The sequence below is a fragment of the Diceros bicornis genome, chromosome 25, assembly GCF_020826845.1.
Source record: "Diceros bicornis minor isolate mBicDic1 chromosome 25, mDicBic1.mat.cur, whole genome shotgun sequence".
Classification (NCBI taxonomy): Eukaryota; Metazoa; Chordata; class Mammalia; order Perissodactyla; family Rhinocerotidae; genus Diceros; species Diceros bicornis.
Genome location: NC_080764.1, coordinates 6,725,556 through 6,749,397, shown reverse-complemented (window position 1 = coordinate 6,749,397; position 23,842 = coordinate 6,725,556). Strand labels below are relative to the sequence as shown.

Genomic DNA, 23,842 nt, shown 5'->3' with positions numbered 1-23,842 from the left:
CAACACTTCCCATCAGGGGTCAAAGGGCTATCAGTGCTGGAGTTCCAGAGAGATTTGAGGGACCTCGGAGAATAACAGGAACAGCTTAGTGAACACTCAGAGAGCTGCTTCTGTACCCACGGCCCGCTGGCAGCACCATATGTCATTATCTCTTCCAACCCCACACAAGCCCAACGACGAAGGCACCGTCACCGTTATCCCAATTTTACAAGGGCACTGAAGAAACCGAGGCGCACGGAGGCCAAGACTCTGCCAGAGGTCACACGCCTAGGCAGCGGTCCAAGCGGGCTTCGAACCAGCGCAGCCTGGCTGGGGAGCCCGAGGAGGCCTAACCGCGTCCGTCTCCGGGAGTGGCGAGCAGGGCCGACACCAGGGCACGGGAGAACCGTGGGCATAGCCTGGGGGCTCCCCGCAACCCCCAAAGCGCCCTGGGCTCGCCCTCTCAACCCACACCCACGGCAACCTCCACATCCTCCGCAGTGAAGCAGGAAACGGGAGCCGGGGGCGCCCCACAGCAAAACCGGAAGTGCCGTGCTCAGTGGAACCGGAAGAGCCCCAGTTAAGCAGAACCGGAAGTGCCTCGCAAGAGGGTACCGCGGGAAGCAGCAGTCCGTCCTCTACCGGGTTGAAGAGAGATTTTCTAGGCCAGGTTCCAGCTATGAAAGCTGGGATGGGGTCAGCCTGCAGAAGAGAGGGGATCGAAGGCAAGCCTGGCTGCTCCCTGAAGTGCCTGAAGAGCTGGCAAGGGGAGACACCCAGCTCCATGCTCTCTCCATGCTGGTCCGGAGGGCAGAGCTACACACAGAAGTGGAAAGCCCTGGGGGCCAGTTAACGTTCGCAGATGGGAATATCCATCTGGAAGACAGAGCCTGTCTCAAGAGGTAGTGAGCTCCCTGATACTGGAGGTGACCAAGCAGTGTCTGGACCCCTGCCTGCCAGGGACGCTGCCAGCAGAGGGGATAATGTCAGTGAAAACAGCAGCACGAAAGCGCCAGGATACAGAGGCTGGCTTGTGCAGCCTACTCCTGGTGCCCACCCACCCAGCCACGATGAGGGAAAAACAAAGTAGGCCAGATGTCCAAAGGTGCAAGAGACAGAAGCTTCTGCCTAAGCTGCCTGCAGTGGCCATCAGCATCAGCTGGGAAGCAGACTCAATTCTGCAAGTCATTTGAGTGGTGTTTAATCATTATATTTAATGCACTTAGAAATTTTAAATAACATTAGAAGAGGATATAAGATTTTATGTTGGGAAGGGCGCGTGGTTTATAAAGACTGAGATATTGATTACCTCCCAATCTCTGCAGCCCTAACCTTTTGCCAGAGTCCCAGATACACTGATCCAACTACCTCTCCCCCTGGATCTTCCACAGATACTGCAGGCAACATGGCCCAACTTGAACTCATCAACCTGCACTTCCCTGGGGTTCCCCATCCCAGTGAATGTTGTTATCCTTCCACCTCTCCACTGACATCGAATCAGCTACAAAAGCATGGTTTTTCTACACCCTTCCTATGGTTACAGTCTGCCCGCTGGTCACCTATTTCCACTACCTGTCAGCATGAGCGTCGTTTCTCATCTGATCTGAACCAGCAGCTCCCAAACTGTTCCTTCCCTCCTGTCCTTCATTCAAGCAGGTGACTCAGGAGAACATCCTAGGGTGGACATGTGACTTAGGTTGGATCAGTCAGACTGAGGAGAAGGACTTTTATTCCATGCTTGGGTAAAAGAATTCTCTCTCTCTCTCTCAACTTGTACCTCAGAAGGAAGTATGCAGGTATTTTCTCCTGAAACATACACCAGCCCATTTAATTTTCACAGCAACTCTCTGGAGTAGGTATTTTAACTCCATTTTGTGGTTGAGCAAACTAAAGTGCACAGAGGTGAGGTAATTGCTCAAAGTCACATAGTAAGTGGTAGGGCAAGGATCAGAACAAAGGTCTTCCAGTCTACAAAGCCCATGTCTTTTCTAATAAGTTACGATGTCCGTGACATGCCAGGCATTGGCAAAGTACTTTATATATGTTATTTCACCCTTGGCCCTTGGCACATTTATGCTGTGTACTGACAAAGTGTTATCCAGTCATCCAAACACCCATTCACACATTCATCCTTCCACTTGATGTACATCCATCCACACACACACAGACACACACACACACACACACACGCCTATCCATCTGGCAAATAGCCAGCCAGCCATGCATCCATTCATCCAAACACTCATCCACCCACTCCTTATCCATCCATCTAGTCACTTCATAAGCTTTCCATTCAAATACCCACCCAACCATCCTTCCATTTGTCTATTCATGCTAAAATCTATCCATCTAAATATCCAGTCAGCTGACCATCCTTCCATTCATCCAATCACCTATTGACCCATCCATTCATCCAGCCAAACATCCACCCATACATCCAGACATGCATGCATCCATCTAAATATTCAGCCAGACATCCATCCTTCCATTCATCTAAACATCTACTCATCTAAATATTCATCCTTCCAAACATCCATTCACTCATTCACCCATCCAGATGCCAAAACACCCATCCATCTATTCATTGATCCAAGCACCCATCCATCTATCCAAACACACACACACACATATCCAACATCTACTCAGTCATCCATCTATCCAGCCAAACATTCATCCATCCATCCATCCATCCATCCATCCAAACATCTATTCATCCACCCATCAATTTCCTCAAACATCATCCAACCAAACAGCTTACAAAATACATATAATAAGATTTTCAAAAAGAATAAGATGTTAGGGTGAAGAAAAAAGAAATGAGGGTCGAAGAAGAAGAGAAAGCTGGTGAACGTTGCAGAAATACATTCAGTAATTCCAGCACAATTACAAACGGTAAGCCGTACATATGGCTCTGAGCTTCCTAGATGTCAAAGCAATGAAGGAAACACAATCACAGAGTCACCACATCCATAGCATTTAATTAAACCAGCTATTTTAATGGTGGTAAAGTCTGAGAAAAGTATCACTTCCCCTGAATAGGATAATCATGTGCTCCAGTTTGCCTGGCATAGTTCCAGTTTGTGCCTGTTGTCTGGGTGTAATTATGAACAGCAACCTTTTTATATCAAAATGGCAAACTATTTGTTCACTATACTCATAAGCCATTATAAAGAGATCACCGAATAGTCAATAAAACAACTCTAGCCTTTTCCTTCCTTTGACTCCCCACAGTGTAGGTCACAGCAGGTGCCAGTGGGCTGAAGAGTGCAGGATTGTTTGCTGTTTGCATCTCTTCCCTTAATCCATCCCCAAAGATTTCCCCCAGATCCGAGCATCACTTAGAATGGCCAGGTCCTCTCCAATCTCTAGGCCTGAAGTGCTCTCACAGGCTTTGGAGGCCAACCTGCTTTACCAGCATCCTGGATGGAGAATGTCTGCTCACAAACCAAATCTCCCTGGATTTTCTGGGTCTGTGCCTTGAATTTTTGTTTTTTAAAATCATGTGAACCTCCTCCTTTAATATATGAGATAAACACACGAATAAATCTACTAAAAAATTCTCTGCCAAAGCAAGTATATTTAAAATTATTGTAAAAAACATATCCAAGAGCCACCAGCCCTGGAGGAGGTGCCACAGGCCTCCAAGACATCCATCAGGCTCAGATCACTTTTTAAGGACCATTAAAGGCAGAGAATGAGGAACAGGCCAACGACATGGGGAGAGAGGAAGGGATAGAGGGAGGCAGAGCCAAGATCTCTGGATGTTTATTCTTAAAAAACTGTTGTGTGGGGCTGGCCCCGTGGCGTAGTGGTTAAGTTCTTGTGCTCTGCTTCAGCAGCCCGGGGTTCACAGGTTCAGATCCCGGGCGTGTACCGATGCACCGCTCATCAAGCCATGCTGTGGCAGCGTCCCATATAAAATAGAGGAAGATGGGCACGGATGTTAGCCCAAGGCCAATCTTCCTCAGCAAAAAAGAGGAGGATTGGCAACAGATGTTAGCTCAGGGCTAATCTTCCTCACAAACAAAACAAAACAAAACAAAAAACTGTTGTGGGTTGAATTGTGTCCCCCCAAAAGATGTATTGATGTCCTAAACCTTGGTACCTGTGAATGTGACCTGATTTGGAAATAGGATCTTTGCAGATGTAATCAAGTTTTAGATGAGGTCATAGTGGATTAGGGTTGGCTCTAATCCAATGACTGGTGTTCCTAAAAGAAGAAGGAAATTGGGATACAGAAACTCAGAAGATGTCAGGACAGAGTGGTGAAGACACATAGACACACAGAGGGAAGGCGCCATGTGAGCAGAGAGGCAGAGACTGAGTGGTGAAGCTGGATGTGAACCAGGGGTGACCACTGCTCCCATTTTACTGACTCAGAGGCTGAGGCACGGCATGGCTGAGGAGCTTATCTCCAGGCCCCCAGCCTGGGGCTGTGCTCAAAGGCAGGCTCTAGTCCTGTTAGGGCCACATCCTTGGGGTGCGTGAGATGAATACTTTTTAAAAGTGCTTCATGCTCCATAAAGTCATTAAGGACAAAGGAGGGGAGGAGACGTCACGTGCATCATTTTTATTTCCAAGGTCTGTGCCTACCCTTGAAGTTGAGGGGTGGTGACAGGGATGGTTCATACGAGCAGAGAAAGTGGGCAGGACAAAAGATCTGACCGGCGTGCTGAGGATGAGAAGTTCAACAGCTCATCCTAGCCATCCCTGCTCCTTCTCTAGCTTGGATTTTTCGTTTTTAATAAAAACTCAATTCCCAACAGAAAACAGCTCCCAGCATCCATTAGAGCAGAGAAAAACAGCACAGGGAGCCGCTCATTATGAGATTTTTAAAAGGTCACCCAGTTCCACTTTTCCTATATTAAAATGTCGGCATGCACACACGATCCCACAGCTGTGGTTCTGCGCCAGCAACACTGGCTTGGAACTCGAGTGGGATGAGTTTGGGCTTTTTCACTTAATTCAAAATTGATTCTTGCTGCCCCATAAAATATATATTTATTCTGCGGTGCCTGGGTTCTACGAGATTCTATGGCAGTGAGTCAGAGCTTCTTCTCATTTTATTTCAATACTATTTTAGGGCATTTTCCTAAAAATTAGGACTGACTTTAAAGGTTCTTAAAATGAGGATTTTTAAAGCATCCCACTCTCTGCTTTCAGAGATCATTACTGAAAATATTTTCTGGTTTCCCCTTGAAATTGGCATTTTTTCTTGACATTCCTTGCAGACAGTGGAGACCAAATGCTCTAACAAAGACCGCTTCCCTGGCTGGGTGTGAGCCCGTCCTCCCCTTTGTCTGGGGGCTTTAGCAAAAGCCATGCACTCCTTAGATCAGGCAACCGTTCTGGGAGAGATGTATGGCTTAGGAAGTTGAGTCCTTATTGGTGAATAAATCTTAATGCGGTTTGTTGGCTAATTACATTTGCGGGAAGGTAGTTTCTCGGGGCCGCCTAGCAGGAAGGATTAAGTCCCCTGTCTCCGGTGGCAGAGGGTTAAGCTCTGGGTTTGTAATGACTGAGTAATGAGACCCGCTCTCTGCGGACCCCTGGCATCCATCGATCAGGTTTCCCCGCTGCCGAGACAATGCCAGAAGTGGGCCCAGCAGTTAATTATGGGAAAGGTCAAAGGTCACGCAAAACCAACACAAATCTATATACTTTTTCATTCCCAACTGCACACAATGACCATGGCTCAACCAGAGGGTGGGAAGGTCCTCCCCCCACCCAACCCATGATCCGAGATAACCATAGAGTTGAGTCAGTGCTTGCTGACCTCTCCCAGTGGCCCTCCAGGCTTCAGGCCTCCACACTTCTGTTCATGCTATTCCCTCCGCCTGGAGCTCCTCCCCCTTCACAGACACCATGCACTTCTGCAGGCTGAGCCCCAGCATCCCCTCCTCCCTGAAGCTTTTGCTGATGCCCTGGCAGACGTGATTCCTCCCCACCCTCTGGGCCCCACGGCATCCTGAACAGACTCTGTCATTACTCTCACTTGCTATGTAAGCCCTTTGAGGCTGTAAGTTCCATGGGGCAAGAACTGTGTTCTGTTCAGCTTAAGCCTCAGAAGTAGCAGAGTATGTTCAACAAAAGTCTGCTCAACATTGAACAAATGAATAATTATCTCGACCGTAGCCTCTGTTGACTGACCCTATGACGTGTAAGGCAGCATGCAGGTCCTTCACGTATGAAGACCCTGAGAAGTGGGTACCAACATCTTTATGTTACAGCAAGGGAAACTAAGGCTCAGAGATGTTACCTGCCCTGCCCAAGAGCACACAGCTAACACAAGTGGAGCCAGGAAGTGAGCCAGGCCACCTGACTTCAGAGTCAGTGCTGTCTCAGTCACAAAGGACCACACATTGTAGGACTGCATTTATATGAAGTCTCCAGAAAAGTCAAATCTATTGAGACAGAAAGTAGATTCGTGGTTTTCCGGGGCTGACAGGCTAGAGAGTGATGGCTAAGGGGTGCAGGGTTTCTTTTTGGGGTAATGAAAAGGTTCTAAAATTGATCGTGGTGATGGAGGCACAACTCTGCAAATACGCTAAAAGGCACTGAATTGTATATTTTAAGTGGGTGAATTGTACAGTATGTGAATTATATCTCACTAAAGCTGTTTAAAAGTTTTAAAGTTACTGCTGTCGGCGCTCTCATCCACTGTGCTGACTGGGGCTCTGGGCTCTGCCTGGCTGCAGGGAAACCACGAGGATGCTCACTCTGAACCGGCCTCCAACGCCACCTGCCCAGTGCGGGCTCACGGGGGGCTTTGTGGCTCCAGGCACCAGGCAGGGCTTGCCTTCCAAATCCAAAGGGCCAGTTTTCTGTTTTTCTCCCTCAAAAACACCCTAAACGCTTTGTTGGGGGCTGTTCTCAGGCTGCGACATCAGGCCTACTGGACACCGAAGCAACCTGGCCAGGAGAAAGCTGACCTGTTGGAGCGCTTGAGAAGGAAGGGAGGAGGTGCCCCAGGGGGCCTGCCAGCCCAGAGTCGAGGTCCCTGCCGCCTCCCACCAATTACAGGCATGGCTCTGCTCCCGTCCTCTTAGTGAAAGGCAGGGGAGAAGCCCCAGACCCCCAAATGGCAGGCTCTGAGGGGCTGCTCTACAGGCCCGGTCACTTGTGAACTCAACAGGAGGATAACTAGAAACATCTAGTTGCCTGAAAGCCTGAGCTGCCATGTGGAGTGGGAAGGGGGGATCCTAGGGCTCCTCCGAGGCACCCCTTGGGTTGTATAAAGGGGTAACTGAGCCCAAAGAGAGGAACTGAGGAGCTAATCTTAGCAAGTCAGGGGCTGACAGCAACTTGAGCCCAGGATCCCGGCTCAGGCTTCTTCCCCCACCTCACAGGCCACTCAGTGGGCTCCGACAGCGGTAGGGCCTGAGCTGGCCTGGAGCAGTTTGATTTCATTCTGTTTCTCTCCACATCCCCAGTGGAGCTTCTCTCCAACAGTAACAACAATGGCAGCAGCGGCAGCTCTATACCAGGTTCCGTCTAATGGCAGGTGGCTTAACCCTCCCCATAGGTGAGGTAGGAAGGGCTTAACTTCCCTCATCATAGAGAAACTGATGCTCGGAGAGCTTAAGCGACTTGCCTGAATCACCCAGCTAGTACATGGCAAAGCCAAAACTGGAACCCAGGCAGGCTGGTTCCAGACTCCACCGTCCTAACCTTGACACCAGCATCTGGAGAATTCCCCGCATCTCAGTGAATGAGGGAGCCAGGGCCCGTGGTCCTTGCTGAGGATCATGCTGCCTCCCTGGCTTCTTCCCTCCTGTCAACACCAACGCCAACCTGGGCCTGGCCCCTCGCCCTCAGCCCAGACCCTGGCCACACAGAGCTGCCAGCCTGGAGGGTGAGAATGATCCAGACACAGATGAACACACCTCATGTGAGGACAGCCTTGCCCACCAAAGCACCGCCCAGGCCCAGGTCTGCCTGCGAGGCTGTGGGTGGGAAGGAATAGGTGGCTAACAGCCCCACTGGAGCCCACCTGCCTCCCCCAGAGACTGAGCCAGCACTGGGCGCCACCGTGGCAAGAAGCATCCCAAGGAAGGGGCTCCACTGCAGGAGTCCAAGGGGGCCTGGGATCTCCTGGCCCCAGCCCTGAACTTTGCAGTCAGCACACTAAGGCCCAAGAGGTCCAGAGACCTGCCCAACATCACACAGGGCTGGCACCCAGGTCTCCACAGACCTACCCCCAGCTCTACTCTCCTTGGCACAAGGGGCAGAGGGCCCAGACAGAAGGCCTGGTGGCTCGTGGAGAGGGGAGAGCATCCTGGAGACTGCGAGGGAGTGGGGCGTGAGCAACTCCAGCAGCCATCGTCCACCGGGCCAGAAGTCCAAGCCAGCCGGCTGGGGTTTTAGATTGTCTCCTCCCAGGGGCTGCAGCCATGGCCCATCTGGAGGACCCCTCAGAGCACCCTCCGAGACCCCTGACCTTGCCCGCACACACCAGCCCTCCGTCCCTCTTTGTCTCGAGGCCTTGGGGAAGGCCGTCATCCATTTCAGTAGCATTCAAAGGCCAACAGGCCAGCAGTTTATTTTCTTAGAAATAATGGTTTTTTCTCGTTAGCATTCCTCCGATGGAAAAACAAATACAGCCACTGTAATAAGAAGCGGCCAAGAGGAGGCGAGAGAGCCCAGAGGAAGGGGCAGAGAGGGGCCTGCTGCCTGGGGAGCTTGGAGATACGGGGGTTGGGAGTGGGAGCAGAGACTCGCCGACCCTAGGATAAATGGGGATTTAGAGAAACAAGAAAGCTCACCGTGCAGGCACTGGGGCTGCCTCAGCACACGGATGTACAGCCGACGGCCTTCCCTTCTCCAGCCTCTACTCGAGGGCATGTTCTGGAGGCACACGCCGTGCCCCCCTTTGGTGGATAAGGAACCAGGCCCTGGGAAGCTGAAGTCACTGGCTGGACTTACCGAGTTGGCAAAGACCTAAACACGCCTCTGCATCCTTGCTAAGGCCCTTCCATGGACCGCAGAGCTGCGAAGAACGTCAGAGACCCACTGCTGCTCTGCTTTCCTGACTTAGCCCAGACCACGCTTCTCCACGGAGCCCTCTCTACTTTCTTCCCTCCTCGGGCAGACACACCCCCTCTTTCTCACTCCCGCCGAGTCTGGTCTGGATTTCCATTGCTGCACTTTGCGCACCCTGTTACGGGCACGTCTTTCCCAGTCTGTCTCTCCCCTAACCAGTGAGATCCGGAAAACAAGTCTCGGCCCCAGCACCAAGCTTGGCACAGAGTTATGTGCTCAGTGAACAGTCTCGATACTAAACTGGATCTAGTCCCGCTGACACATTTTACAGAGGGACAAACTGAGGCTCAGAGAGGTGAACTTGCCTCCAACACTTAAAGGCCCATGGTATGAGCTTTTCATCTTTCCCTCTAAAAACGGACATGGGCTCCAAGAAGCCTAAACTGCAGCAGAGCTGGGACCAGTTGCAAGCCTCGCTGCCTAATTGCTGGCTGACAGCAACTTGGAATTGTAAGTCACATCCAATTTCTTCCTGCCCGCTGGTCTGCTGGACTTGATGGCTTTCATCGTCGGCAGGGCACACGTTAGCGTGCATAATTGCATGTTTTAAGACTTGAAGAAGAATTTCCTCTCCTCTCCCCATCCCAGCCCACCTCCTACTGCCTCTCCTGGCCCCCCAAAAGCAGAATTTTATTTGGAGTTTCAATAAAGTGTGCAATAATCATGATGAAAATGATTTAATAAGGTCCTAGACATTATTCCCTAAAAAGGACCATTGGTTTTAAGATTTTTTTTTCTGATGTTAAACTCAGTGGATCACTAAGTGTGTTATTAGGAGTTTTGCTAAAACGCTTAATAGCATGCCCTGTAATCTACCCAACTTCAGTGACTGACAAGTAGACCCCAGGGATATAAAATCCAGGAAGTGACTATTTACATTCATTACATACATGCTAATTTTGTGATCTCTGATGCCCATAAGGTTGTCATTTTTTTCCTTTTCACAGAAAAAGGGAAAATAGTAATATATTTGATATACTGTGGCCAAAACAAAAAGTTATTTCCCCCAAGAGTTTTAATTATAGCATTTTGGAAAAGGCCCGAGTTGGAACTTGCAACTGGAATAAACCACTTGAATAAATGGTCTAAAAAATTAAGTACACAGAGAAGGGGTGATGTGCGCTGCTGGTTCAGACTAAACAGTGATTATCAAGAGGGTCTTAGTTATTTAAACAAGCCATTTGAGGGTGGTTTGCTCCTTGTTTGGGGCCTGGTCCTGATTATAAACAAGAGCTTTTAATTAAGATTAGTAAGACCCAATTCAAGCTATAATTTGGTCCTTTTCCTTAGCAAATGTCTATGAAAACAAAGTAATTAAGGTTAAATGAGTTGAAGCATTTAAAGGGGATGAAATGCCCCCTCCTCACTCCCGGCCTGCCCCCACTGCAGAACGAGCACAAACAGACCTGACTAATTCAGACCAGAAGGCCAGCGCAGGGCTGGCCCTGTCAGTTCCCCGAAGGCCCATGCACAAGGGGTCTGGTGAGCTGGGGATACAGAGGCTCAGCTAAATGAAGAAGGATGGAGAAACAGAATGTGCAAAGGTACTGGGGCAGGAAGGAGCTGGTAAGTTTGAGGAACTAAAGACAGTGACGCTGGGGTGTGGTTAGGGAGGGAAGGACAGAGAATGACAGCAGCTCACAGTGGTCAGCGGAGAGGTATCTCCCAGTTATGTGAATGCGCAATGTGTTTCGAGCCACTCGCATTCACAGGGCCTGGCTCAGACAAGCTAGTGGCAGCAAGGGAGAGGGCGTACAAAGGAAAGGGTCTCCGCAGCTCCCTCTAACACTCCACAGCTAAGGAACTCCCCCCACTGCACTCAGATGGGCGGCTGGGGGCCTGGCCACTGCTGGGACCTCGTGGCTGACCGGGCTTGGAATCCAGTCTCTACCGCTTCTCAGCTGGGTGATCAGGCTGGAGACTGACCTCCCTGGGCCCAGTTTCCTCAGCCTAACTCGGCCACTGTCCGCATCAGGTATCCTTAGACTAGGCCCTTCCTCTCGCAGGCCTCTGCTTCCTCATCTATAGAACCTTCAGAGTCTGGGAGGCCTTTCCTGATATCCCCGAGATGGATAATGGTCACTCACTGTCCACCGACACCAGCTCTGGGCCCAGCCCTGAGTGAAGTCACACAGGTCATCACAACCCAATGTCACAGGAGCTCTGATGGAGGGATGGTCAGAGGTGACAGCTCACCTGTCTGGGGTGGCAGGGAAGGCTTCCCGGAGGAGGTGACTGCTGGGACCCATCCACTCACCCTTTCACCCAACAGATGCCTCCTAAGCCCCATGCCAGGTGTGGCACTGGGTTCCAGGCGTTGGAACTGAACAGGTCACAGACCCTGCCCTTGAGGAGCCCATTTCAGGAGGAGACACAGAAACATAAATGCAGTGTGACATGGGCCAAAATGGAGGTGTGTATGCGTCATCTGTAAACACGGAGTAGCCCTGACACCTTTAAAGTTCCCCCAAAGTCTGCACATCCACAAGTTCACCTCGAGTCACTTCAGATTCTGTCAAGGTAGGAATCATCAAGAAAACACCGATGCCTCCTCAGCCTTGCTCAGAGCCTCTCCCCACCCGTCTGAGACACCTCAGCCTGGCTACGGCAAGCCCCCTGCCAGCGTTAAACCTGACCACACGGGGCCCTAGGCTGCTCCCTGGACACAGACGGGCCGCACATGTGGAGGGCCAGTCATTATCACACGTGCACTGGCCACACGGCAGGCAAGGTGGCCTCGAAGGTGTGGTAAGAAACTGTCCCCGGAATGGGGGGCAGGTTGCTTCAGGTGCTGGGTTTGCTAAAGGGGGTTTCCAGCAGGAGTTTCAAGGTGACATGGTTAAGAGTGTAAGTGGCTCAGTCGGCTCCACAGAGGGCTTCCCACAACCTGGGTCTCTTTCCCGTGATGAACTAGGGAGACAGTGGAAGCCGCGTTCTCTGGGCATGCTTTACTGAGGATCTGTCTCTGTGCTTACCACGGTAAACAGCAAAGTCTATCAGATCCCTAGGACGGGGTACTCATCTCCCCGCAAACCCCAACCCCAGCCTCTGCACAGCCCCACACCAGCTCAGGACCTGCAGATAAAGGGGCGCAGGTTTCATCTACAGTGGAAATGGCTGTCTAGAGGGTGTGGTGATTGATTACTGATGTCTGCTATGGGAGAAGGGGGTAGCACACTTGCCATCCCTGGAACAAAGGAAACCCTTCTGTCACTTGTGTTTTTTATTGCACATTCTTGGTAAATGGTCATTTGTGAATGGCACACATGTCTGTATGTCTCTATGTCATATGCATATGGTTTATCTGAGTAGTCAATGAACCAGAACACCCCATTTCCCAGCCATTTTGGATCCTGGGAATTGTTGGAAAAAGACAAAGCTTCTCCCCTTTTGAGATATTGAACAACATTATGATCGTCAACATTATCACGATCATCAACATCATTGACATCAACATGATGATGATGATCATCAACATCATTGACATCAACATGATGATGATGATCATCAACATCCTCATCTTTATCATCAATATCACTATCATCATCAACATCATCATTATTAAACTCACCACCGCCATCAGTACCATCATCACCATCGCCATCACCATCAGTACCATCATCACCATCGCCATCACCATCAGTACGATCATCATCCTCACCATCACCATCAGTACCATCATCACCATCGCCATCAGTACCATCATCACCCTCACCATCGCCATCAGTACCATCATCACCATCGCCATCAGTACTATCATCACCATCGCCATCACCATCAGTACCATCATCACCATCGCCATCACCATCACTACCATCATCACCCTCGCCATCACCATCAGTACCATCATCACCCTCGCCATCACCATCAGTACCATCATCACCATCGCCATCAGTACCATCATCACCCTCACCATCGCCATCAGTACCATCATCACCCTCACCATCGCCATCAGTAACATCATCACCATTGCCATCACCATCAGTACCATCATCACCACCATCATCATCACAGTAACAGCAGCTAATGCTTATATAGTGTGTCCTACGTGCCAAGCTATGTTCAATGGTTTATAGATATTAATTCATTTAATTCTCATACTGTCTCTGTGAAGTAGGTATTATGATTATTATTTCTATTCTACAGATAAACAAAAGGAGGTCAAGTAACTTGTCCAGGCTACACAGGCAGGATCTCAACCCAAGCAGTCTGGCTTGAAAGTCCCTGCTTTAACCACTGTGCTCAACAGAACATGGACTGTTCATTCCCTCTTCTCAGAACACAGAGCCACAGAGAGCAATAACCACTTGCAGAAATGCATCCTGGAGAAATGGGCCCACCAACCTGGGCTCTAGTCCCAACTCAGACGAGACCCTTGCCTTCTCAGGCCTCTATTTCCCCATCTGTGCACCAAGAAGTGAGCAACTGGACGATCTCTGAGCTCCCTCAGGCCACCACTGCACACGGCCTGCCAGCCTCTCTAGATTTCAAGTCTCCAGACGTCTCTGCATGGTCCTCCTGGGGCAGCCAGTGGGAGCTCTGATGGCCCTTGGTGAACACGCCAGCAGGCTCCATCGATTCTGATTGATGACTGCAGGTTGGTACCCAGGGATGAGAAAACCTCCGTGCAAGGGGGACAGTGTCCACTCAGGTCCCCAGAACCCCCGCCAGCACTCCCTCAGAGAGGATTTGGGGAGTGAGCAGCCAAACAGGCACCCTGCCCCCAGTTCCTGACAGTTATTCTCCATACTGTTAATACAGCAACCCGACAGGTCCTGATTTACCAACTGAATGATCCTCACTTGTTCATTAAGAATTTCCACCAATAGATCATTTCAGCTCATGCAGTCCAGCTGGGCTATAAGCCCCTTGAGGGGAGGGACCAGGTTGTACTATAACTACCAGCTCTGAGGTATGTGGCACTGTGATTTTTGAAGGCCTTCACCATTTATGATGTCATTTGAGCCTGAAACCCCTGTGGGAACAGATGCTGATGACGATGACAGTGATGCCATCACCTGTACATGGAGCACATCCTGTATATTGAGTGCCTCCTGTGAGCCAGGCACTGAGGTTGGCAGGCCCTGGGTACGCTACACTGCATTTCACTCAATCTTCAGGACGGCCTGTGGTGGGGGGTATTTTGGGCCCATGTAACAAAAGGTGACACTAGGGCTCAGGAGGACAAATGAGCACCCGAAGTTTCACGTTGAGGTGGGCTGCAACCCAGACTTCCCAAGCAGAGGCCAGGCCCGTCCCTGCTTTCCTCTCTCATTAGACAGGGTCAAAACGACACCATGGCAAGAACAAGCCCCCATGGACCCAGCACCCCACACTTCCCACGCCACCCTCCCCTCCCCTCTGGGGGTCTCTTATATGTTGCTCATCTAATGTGAACTCCAGTCTGGGAAAAAGAGAGCCAGCTCAGACTAAACATCTTCCCCACACCATGCTAGTGCCAGGCCCTGCCCCAGGAGCTGAGGACACGGAACAAGCATGAAAAGGCTCTCTGCAGTCAAGGAGTTCCCTGTGAGGTCCCTGGAGGCAGAGCCCGAGGTTGACAGCTTCAGTGTGGTGGCCCCATGGCAGACCCTGGGTAAAGGAGCTCACAGTCCAGTGGGGGAGCAAGACACATAATGATAATCCAGGGTCAGAAGTGCTATGACGGAGGGAAGCCCGGGGGCTTCTGGGAGCAGAATAGGTACTTAATGCAGCTGTGTGTGTGTGTGTGTGCGTGTGTGTGTGTGTGTGTGTGTGTCTGTAATTGTGTGGAAGTGGAGCTATCATGGAAGGCTTCCTGGAGGAGGCAAATCAAAAGCATGGTTAGGAATTAGCCAGGACACAAAGTGAGAGAAAGGAGCTCCAGGCAGGGGGATAATCTGGGCTGGGTCTCAGAAACAGGGAATGGCCTGTAGTGTGTGTGTGTGTGTGTGTATGTGTGTGTGTGTGTGTGTGGCCAGGACACAGGTGCTTCAGTATTTCAGGAGGTGAGGGGCAGAAGCTGGAGCCAGGTGGGAGAGCCGTTCCTGAAGCACTTTCATAAGCCGCCTCCTCTCTCATCCTCACACTGAGGCTGTCAGGCCCACCGAGACAGCGAGTGTGACTCCCACCCCGGGCCCAGGCAGACTCTGAAGGACTTCAGGGAAACAGGCAAGAGACAAAGCGTGGGCCTCCTGGGCAGGGACAGCAGGAGGGGACCGAAGGAGCTGGGCTGGAGGAAGAACAGGCCGGTCAGTGGCTTAAACCAGCAGATATGCGCGGTCACCCTCGGCCCTCCATTGCCAGTGCCCTGGGCCTGGAGCGGGGAGCAGAGAGTCAGAAAAGGTTCGCAGAGCCTCACATGTGTCACTTGGAAGCACCAAGCTGACCTTCAGGCCCCATCAGCAGCCAGGCCAGCCCGTGCCATCAGACTGCTTGCTCACGACCCGCTCTATCTGCTGCCTCCTTCCAGAGGTCTGTGGGTAGGTGCCAGCTCCCTCCTCAGGATTCTGGGCCCCAAGCAAGGCCAGGGATGTGGCCAAACCAGGCATGGTCCAGGACAATGGCATCTGCCCGGCACTCAGCCTTAAGTAGGCGCCCAACAAATGAGATGGACAAACAATGTCAGCATCCAAGGAGGCATAGCTGCATCTCCCACAAAACTCCAGCTCCTGGCAATCCTTACACAGGAGGAACGGGCACCATGCTGTTCCCATGTGTTGCTTTCCTAACACAAATCTCACACTTTGAAAAAGTAAGCTGGCAGGGTTCAGGGAGACGACAAGGAGATACTCGAGAGCCATGGAGTGGGAAGGAAGAGACCTGGGTCTGAGTAGTGGCCACGCCACCCTGGGGACCTGGCAGAAGATGCTTCTCCTCTCTGAGCCACAGTTTTCCTCATCTATTAACGGAGAGCAGACGGGGAAGATCTGGATCAGTGATTCTCACCCAGGGATGCACATCAGCCATGGAGAGAGCTGTTTCCAGCCCCGATGCTGGGCCCTGCCCCAGGACCCTGGAGTCAGAGCCTCCCAAAGGTTCCCTATGGCTGGGAGAGACCTAGCTCCAAAGATAGCTGAGGTCGCTCTTCCCTCTCTGACTTTCAGCCTGCCAGGGAGGCGGTTTCTAGTGCCAGACAGTCAAACCAGCACCCCAGGTACAGGGGAATAAGGCTGGACAGGCGTGCAGAGAGCACAAATCCACCAGTCTCTGCCCAGGCTCTCCTACTCAAGACAGGGCCCTGAGCCAGCCCCACAGACGCTGTGGCCGGCTACTGAGTGGCTCCTTTGGGGGAAGCTGCAGGTCAGAGAGGCTAGTCTCGGATTTGAAGTTAGGGACCTTGGGGAGGATGTCACCCAAGGCCTTTACCCCACACACATCCAGTCAGGGACAGATAGACAAATATATAATTCAATGCTTCATTTCAATATCTTAAAAAAAAAAAAAAGGGTTTCAAACCCGGGGAGAGTTAGGTACCCCATGACTCCAAATTCCACCTTCTCCGGAAAGAGCCTGGGTTCCCAGGAAGCCGACAGCCTCCCTCCCAAGGCTGAGAGAGGCTTGTGCTGTTGGCAGTCATGGGGGCGAGTCCTGGAGACTCAGCCACCGTTGTCATCACACAGGGCAGGCAGCGGCCACTGACAGCGGCCGTGGCAGCGCAGGGTCTGGCCAGGAGGGCTAGCCGGGCTCACCTTCGCACTGCCTGCCTTCCCCCTTGTAGCCTGGCTTGCAGAGGCATTTGTAGGACTTGGGCGTGTTCTGGCAGATGGCATCGATGTGGCAGTCATCCGTGCCCTCCGAGCACTCATCCACGTCGACTGCTCCTGTGTGGTGAGGGACAACTGGTGAGGTGTGGCCCAGGAAGCAGGGAGCTCCTTCTGCCTCCTGCCTTTCTGTTGATCATTAGGGTAATTAACAGTAACAGCCGTCACACGACAATCTGCTGTGACAAGCAGCGACTGGTAGCATCTTGGGGGCAGCTACTCTGTGCCAGGCACAAAGCTACCGAGATGCTGGGGGTCCTTTATTTTCACAACAATCCCATTAAGCGGAGCTATTAGTCCCACTGAAAAGATAAGAAAACTGAGGCTCAGGAACACAGCAAGGAAAGGCCTCTCCCTGTGTGTCTTGCTCTCCCCACAAGCATCTCTCTAACCCTCCTCCACCCTCCTTATTCTAGAATTTAGAGCCAGAAGGGTCCTTGGAGGAATTTAAATCCATCCCCTTTGGGTTTCAGATGGGGACAGAGAGGCTAGCACGGAACAGAAAGCAGAGGCTAAGCCGGCAGGTCCACGCAGGTGATCTGAACATGGGACCCTGCCCAGCTTCCGGGCTGTAGAGACACAGAGTTCTTCATCTAGCTTCCACCTCCCCAGAGTGGAGTGTCCAAGCGGTGGAACCAGATCCTCAGTTGGGCTAACCTGGCTCATGGACGGTTCTGATCTCCCGTCCTCTCTGCCCCCCACCTCGGAAATCTCAGTGCGAACCTGGGTCTCATTTCCCAACTTCCAAACTCAAGTTCAGTTTAGGTTGTGAGGTCTCCTGGTGCTCCTCACCTCCTGCCCCAACACACACATCCACCTTCAGTCTGGGACAGCTTTCGGGCAAATAACACAAAACAGACTCTGTGTATCTGTGTGTACACCCTAACACTCTCTCTCTCTCTCTCTCTCTCTCTCTCTCTCTCTCTCTCACACGCACACACACACAGCTCAGACAGGGAGGGGGCCCTCAGGGCACAGGATAGCACAGCCAGAAGATCCTTAGCTGTAATTCAGGTTAATTCCCCAGGTTACAGATGAGGAAACGGAGGCCCAGAGAGGTTTGGTGAAGCTCAGGCGCTCGTTAGGGGCAGAGACTGGACTCGGACACAAGAGAAGCGGGTCCAGGGCATTTGTATATGTCAGGTTACTTCCAGCCAGCTATGTATAATATACAGATGGAGGACAGACAGAAGGACCCAGAAGGGCAGCATAAGGAACTCTCAGCAGCCACCCTGAGGGCAGTCACCCAGGGGCCAGCCTGGGGAAGTCCTGGAATGTCCTCTTGTCTTCAAGCCTCCGGCCTCACACCAGACTATCTGGTCCTCAAGAATGTCCACTTTGAATTACTCCCTGGCTGGCATCTGGGTTCTAAATCAGCATGAGGTGGTGCTCTCTAAGAGAATCACCCTCCCCCAGGACTCCTTCTCCTTTGCCCTAGTCCCCAAGGCTCCAGCCTGCCCCTAAAGGAAGAGAAGCATCAAAAAGAAACACAACAGAGTCACCTCCCTGCACACACACGCACACGTGCACACACAGCAGGCAGCATCACTTCTCAGGGTGGTTGTATCTGCTCAGGTCAGCAGCCCGTCTACAGCCCTCTACAGCTGCCCAAAGGAAGGTGGAATGGGGGCCAGGAGGCAGTCAGTGTAGGAGATCAGAGCCAGCCATCAGGTGGCCAGGGGCCAGCAGAACATCCCCTTCTGAGGGGGTGACAACAGAGGGTCCCCCGTGTAGGGTTGGCAGAGCCTCAACGGCAGAAGTCAGGGGCCAGAGAGGGCCAATCTGTATTCTTCCATGGGGGAGGACGGAGGCCACTTCTGAGACAGGACCAGCAGGGGCAACAGGCCACAGATGCAGCTCTGCCCACTTCCCAAGGATCAGTGCACAGGAATGAGGGGAGGGAAACTGCCTAGGGCTCTGGAGCCCCTTGCGCCCCCTAACCCCAATCTCCCACCAAGGTAGGTGTCCTTGTGGTGTGGAAATGGGTGGATGTTAGCCAAGGGGCGGTGGGGGCACCTCCCAACACATTTTAAGCATGTCTTTAGGCGGGGCTGGGGAGAGAGCAGGCGAGATGGAGGAGAGAGGGAGAGGAGCCACAGGCCATTCGTTCCCATGGCTCCCTGGCCTGGGCTGGGACCCCTCCGCAGGGCAGCCCGGCCCTCCCATCACAGGCTGCTTGCTTTGACTTTGGTTTGTTTCACAGCACAAGGCTTCTGTGGGGTGGGGGTGAGGCATGGAGACAAACACAGACCGACACAGAGGAGAGACAGAGAGGTGGAGAAAGGCACATACAGGAACAAACAGAGGTGAAGGACCCTAAACCCGGGAGAGGCACCCACAGACACGTGGGGGTGTGGGCAGCAGAGTCCAGCTTCCCCGGGGGGCCACATGAAAACCAGCTCAGCTCCAACTGCGGAACACTTTAAATGACCTTGCATCCTCACTCAGGGGGCAACTCCCAGGAATAGGCTCTCCTGCCACCAAACACAGACTTCAGGAGCCCAGCACAGCAGCCAGGGGTGCCCAGAGAAAGCCAAGGAGGGGGAGCAGGGGCAGGCAGGACCTCCTCCCACTTCCCCCTCCAAGGAAAGAGAGGGAGGAAGCTCCTCTGAGGGACGAGGGACCTGGGAAGAGAGAATGGGACTTCTGCTTTGTGGGAGAGCCCCTTCTAGATAACCAAGAGAGCAGGAGGGGAAGGGACGGGAGTGCCAGGGGTCCTGTGAAATCCATGGGGCGTCCCCCCCTTGCTTCTACTGCCTGCCCCAACCCATTGATGCCGGATGCCCATTCCCTCCTCGGTGTCTCCTGCCTCCCTGTCCTGGACCTCCTCACTGATATCCCATGTCTGGTCTCCAATCCGTCTGGTTCCTATCCATTGCTTTCCATCTGTGTCTGTCCATCTGTCCTCCCCCTCCTGTCTGACTGTTGATCTGTCCACTGCTTTCCAGCCCTCTCCATCCTGTCTTTCCCTCTGTCTGTCTCCTCCCTCCCCGCCCCCATCCCCAGTCCTCCTGTCTCTTTCTCTGGTGTCCAACTGCCTCCACCGCTCCTCTCTCTCTTCCTTCCCATCCCTTAGTCGTGCCTCAAGTCTCCCTCTTTTCTTCTTCTTCCTTGCTGCGGCCTATTTGCCTCCTTCTCTCTCCCTTGGGTTTCCTCCTTTCCCCCTCGGTCTTTCTGGTCTCTTCGCTACTCTCCCATGTCTGTCTTTCTCTGGGTTTCTTCCTGCGTCCTTTTGTGTGTTCCCTCTGTGTCTCCTTTTCTGTCCGGACGTCTGTCCCTCCATCTACTACCTTCCTCCGCTTTCTCTCTGTCGGTCCTTTTCCCCTGCTCACCTCCTCCCGGTCTCCCCTCTGGGCCTCCTTCCACCCGTGCTCCCCTCTCCCCTGGGGGAGCGCCCGTCGGGTTCCGGGGTCCCCACTCCCTCCGGTCCTTGGTCGGAGCGCCAGGGCCCCCTCGGCTGGCCGTCGCGCTTTCTTTCTTCCTCCCGCCCTTACTCCCCCTCCCCGGGGCGTCAGCCCACCCCTGCTGCGGGGAGGGGAGCCCCGGGCCGCCCGGGCTGCGGAGAGGGGGCGCCCCGCGCCGGCCCCAGAAGTTACTTTGCAAAGAGGCGGGGCGGGGCGCGGGGCGCGCGGGCTGCAGCCCTCCCGACGGCACCGGGCGGGGGGCCTGCCTGGCACCCCGGCGCCGCCGCCCGCGCCCGCCGCCCCCCGGGTCGGGGCTTACCTGGGAGCCCGCTGCCCGCCGCCAGCCGCCCGCGCGCGCCCAGGGCGAGCAGCATGCACAAGTGCCAGCGCACGGCCGCCGCGCCCATGCTCGCTGCGGGCCGCGCCAGGCCGGGCCGGGCGTGCGGGCGTGCGGGGCGCGGGGACCCCACCGACCGACCCCTCGGCGAGCGCTCCTCGCTGCTGGCTCCGCGGCCACCGCTCGGGCTCCCAGCCACCGAGCCGGCGGGGCTGACGAGCTGACAGCCGCGCGCTCATTGGCCCGCGGCCGCCGGGGGCAGGGCGCCGAGTGCGGCCGGCCAATGGGCGCCGGCCGCCAGCCCGCGGGAGGAGGGGCGGGCGCGGCGTCCGGGGGCGCCCCTTCCCCTCGGGCCGCGGCAGGTGGGGGGTGGGGGCCCGGCCGGCTCGCGCGGCCGCGGGGTGCACGGTCTCGGCCAGGCTGGGGCTTGCTCGGGGGCTGCTCCCTCCCCTGGCCCCGTCGTGGCGGGTGGCCGCCCTCTGGGGGCAGCTCCCACCCCCCACATTCACACACTCCGGGGAGGGTAGGGGGCCGCCACCCGGCCCTGGAGGTGGGGAAAGGCCGGCGGCATCCATTTGTAGTGGAAGAAACGCAAACGCGCAAAGCAGATTGTACCTTCATCCCTTCGGGGACCGTTTATTGAGCACCTACTGCGTGCCAAGCGCTGGCGATGCGGCGGCGAACTAGCCAGAAAGAAAAAAATCGTAAAGATCGGTTTAAAATTGACGTTCAAAACAAATGAACTTTTTACCACTCCTCAAAGGACACTGGCCCCCTACGACAAGTGCGCTTGTCGTAGGACAGCCGCAGAATCCGCGTCTGGAGGGGGAGCCGGGAAAGCTGCGGGTCGGACAGTCCCACTTTGCGGTCAGTCCTGCCAGTGCGGCCGGTCCTCCGGGCTGACCTCTCAGCCAGGGAAGTTTGATGCCCCCCGAAGGAGGAGCCTGGGGCCTCTCCAGAGACAGCCCGGGCGGGGCGTGTGCTGGGGGGCAGAGGAGCAACGCGGTTATTCGCCCCAGGCACTGGCTTGGGGTCTACACCTGACGCCTTGAGGGCCTCGTCCGAAGACCCCCGCCTGGGAGGCCGGGCAGGAAATAAATGGCCCCTCTCAGCCCCAGGCAGGACGCTTTAAGGGAAGAAAGTTCAGCAAACCCCAAGGCCCATCTCCTTGACAACCACCAATAAGAGCTCCTTTTTTCTTCCCCTGCTCTCCAGACCCGACTCAAAGACAAGGCTTTCCTCTTTTTGTCCACTCTGCCTGCACCAGTCTGCGCCCAACTTTCCTCTCCGCACCAGCTCCCCTTCCTGCCCCCAACACACACACACACACTTAAACACACATACACCTTCCAACACACACCCTCAGACGTACAGACACATGCTTTCACACACGCTCATACTCATACACATCCTTACAGACTCACACCCTCACACTCATTCACACACTTCATATGTGCAGTCTCTCTCACAGACACACACACATTCTCACACACACACACTCACAATCTTCTGTAGATGATCTCCCCAGCCCTGGAAAGTTCAATCTGTGCAGTCATCCTTGCTGCGAATCTGACTTCATATCACAAACAGCCTGTGACACTGGCCTGGTGGCTGAGGCAAGGGGTCCCCCACATGGGGGGACCTGAAGGGGCCAGCCATGGCTGTCCAGGAATTAGAAGGGAAGGAGGTGCCGCCTTTTGCCTCCACTAAGCTGCTCCCCCCATCAGTCGAGACATTTCCTCCTGCACAGTTGCTCCTGGCTGGTGGCTTAATTTGGGAGACTCCGTTATCAGGCTTTATTTTGTCCTCTTCGTAATTGTGTGGCTTTGGGTTTCTGGAGGAGAAAGCTCCTTCAGAACCACACATGTCTTGTGCATTAGGTACCAAGGCAAGACATGTGAGTCTGGGGGGAGGTCCTTGCAGAGGGCTCTAACTGACTAGAAACAATGTCCTTTGATGTGTCTGTTCATCAGGGACCCCCACCCTTGGCCGGGTGCCCCCCAAGCTTGATGGCAGCAGGGAAATCTCCCCCAAATCAAGGAGGGAGTGGAGGCAGGGCAATGCCTGTTAGACTGTGGAGCCCCGCAGCCCGGGGGTGGCTCTCACTCATCCCGAGTTCTAGTCCCCTGTCCCCCTCTAAAGTGTGCAGACAGAGAAAAAGTGGCCTTCCAGAAGAAGGTCATGGTCTGTACAGAGTTTGCTGGGGAGCGGGGAAGGAGGGAGTTGGAGAGGACACTCTTGTAAGCCCCCCACGAATGCACTAAAGGAGGTGACTTACAGGGCAGAGAAAGAGGTGGTCACTTCTGCCCCCAGGGCAGTCGGGGAGGCCCCCCAGGGCACAGGACCCTAGAGCTGGGCACCAAGTGTGAGCAGGAGATTTTCCTGCTGGACAAGGGAATGTGCCAAGGTCCACGGGAGAAGGCGGGGACCGAGAAGTGAATGTTCTCGAAGCACCTTGCAAACTGTAAAGCACTGCATGTGTGTGACGGTGACACGGTGGAGGGCTGCTCACAGAGACTGTGGCCTGTGCTGGTGGGACGGGCTGGCGGGGTGAGAACCCGTAAGCCAGGACTCCAGCAAGTGCTGTCTTGCAGCCTCTGGAGACTGAGCTGGGAGAATGGAGGCCCAGGGATGAATTGGACAGTCACTTTGGGAAGGAACACTCCATGGCTCCCCATCACCTTCTGAACAACCTGTGAGCACTGTGTGTGGCTAACAAGGTGCCCTGCGTCCTCCTCAGCACTCCCAGCTCAAGAAACCACTGGCGATGAGGGCCCACACACATCCTGCTCTTCACACCTCTGAAATTTGCCTGTATGTCTCCCTCTCAGGAGCATCCTTTGTTCCCTTATTCCTAAGGCTCACCCCTCCTCTTCTGCCCACACCCCAACTCCTGCCCCCAAGGAGGATGTAGGACCTCCTCTTGGCTTCCCCATCAGAGTCCAGCTCACCTTGAGTTTCACATCTGTCTCCTCCCAGACTGGGGGTTCCCAAAGGTGGGACTCATAGCTGATCCACATCTGGGGCCACAGCTCCTATCTGGGGCCTAAGAAATGATAGTTGAATGAATGAATGAATGAATGGACAAAGAAACAGGACAGACAGCACTTAACTGAGAATTCATATTATTCCAGGGAGTGGATAAAGATCCCTTGGCTATTTGATGGGGCCTTGGGGAGTGCATTCAGCTGCCCACCCTCTCTGGCCACCTCCATCCTTTGTGCCTCCTGGGGAAGCTGAGCCAGCCTGGAGGACCGCTGTCCCTCAGGGCCCTTTGGCTCCCTCTGGCGACGCCTTGCAGAGGTCTGAGGAGGAGTGGAGGGGAGAGGAGGAGAGCT

The 23,842-nt window shown here is 53.8% G+C and overlaps 1 protein-coding gene across 2 annotated transcripts in view; it reads right to left on the bottom strand.

Moving 5' to 3' along the window:
* The window catches only part of SCUBE1 (signal peptide, CUB domain and EGF like domain containing 1), a 140,834-nt gene extending 120,260 nt beyond the window's left edge, over positions 1 to 20,574 (bottom strand). For both annotated transcript variants that reach the window (XM_058568188.1, XM_058568189.1), the window contains exons 1-2: positions 20,487 to 20,574; positions 16,692 to 16,823 (exon numbers count right to left, since the gene is read on the bottom strand). In XM_058568188.1, coding sequence (XP_058424171.1) covers positions 16,692 to 16,823; positions 20,487 to 20,574 — 220 coding nt within the window. The remainder of the gene's footprint in view (positions 1 to 16,691; positions 16,824 to 20,486) is intronic.
* Positions 20,575 to 23,842: the final 3,268 nt, after the last annotated feature.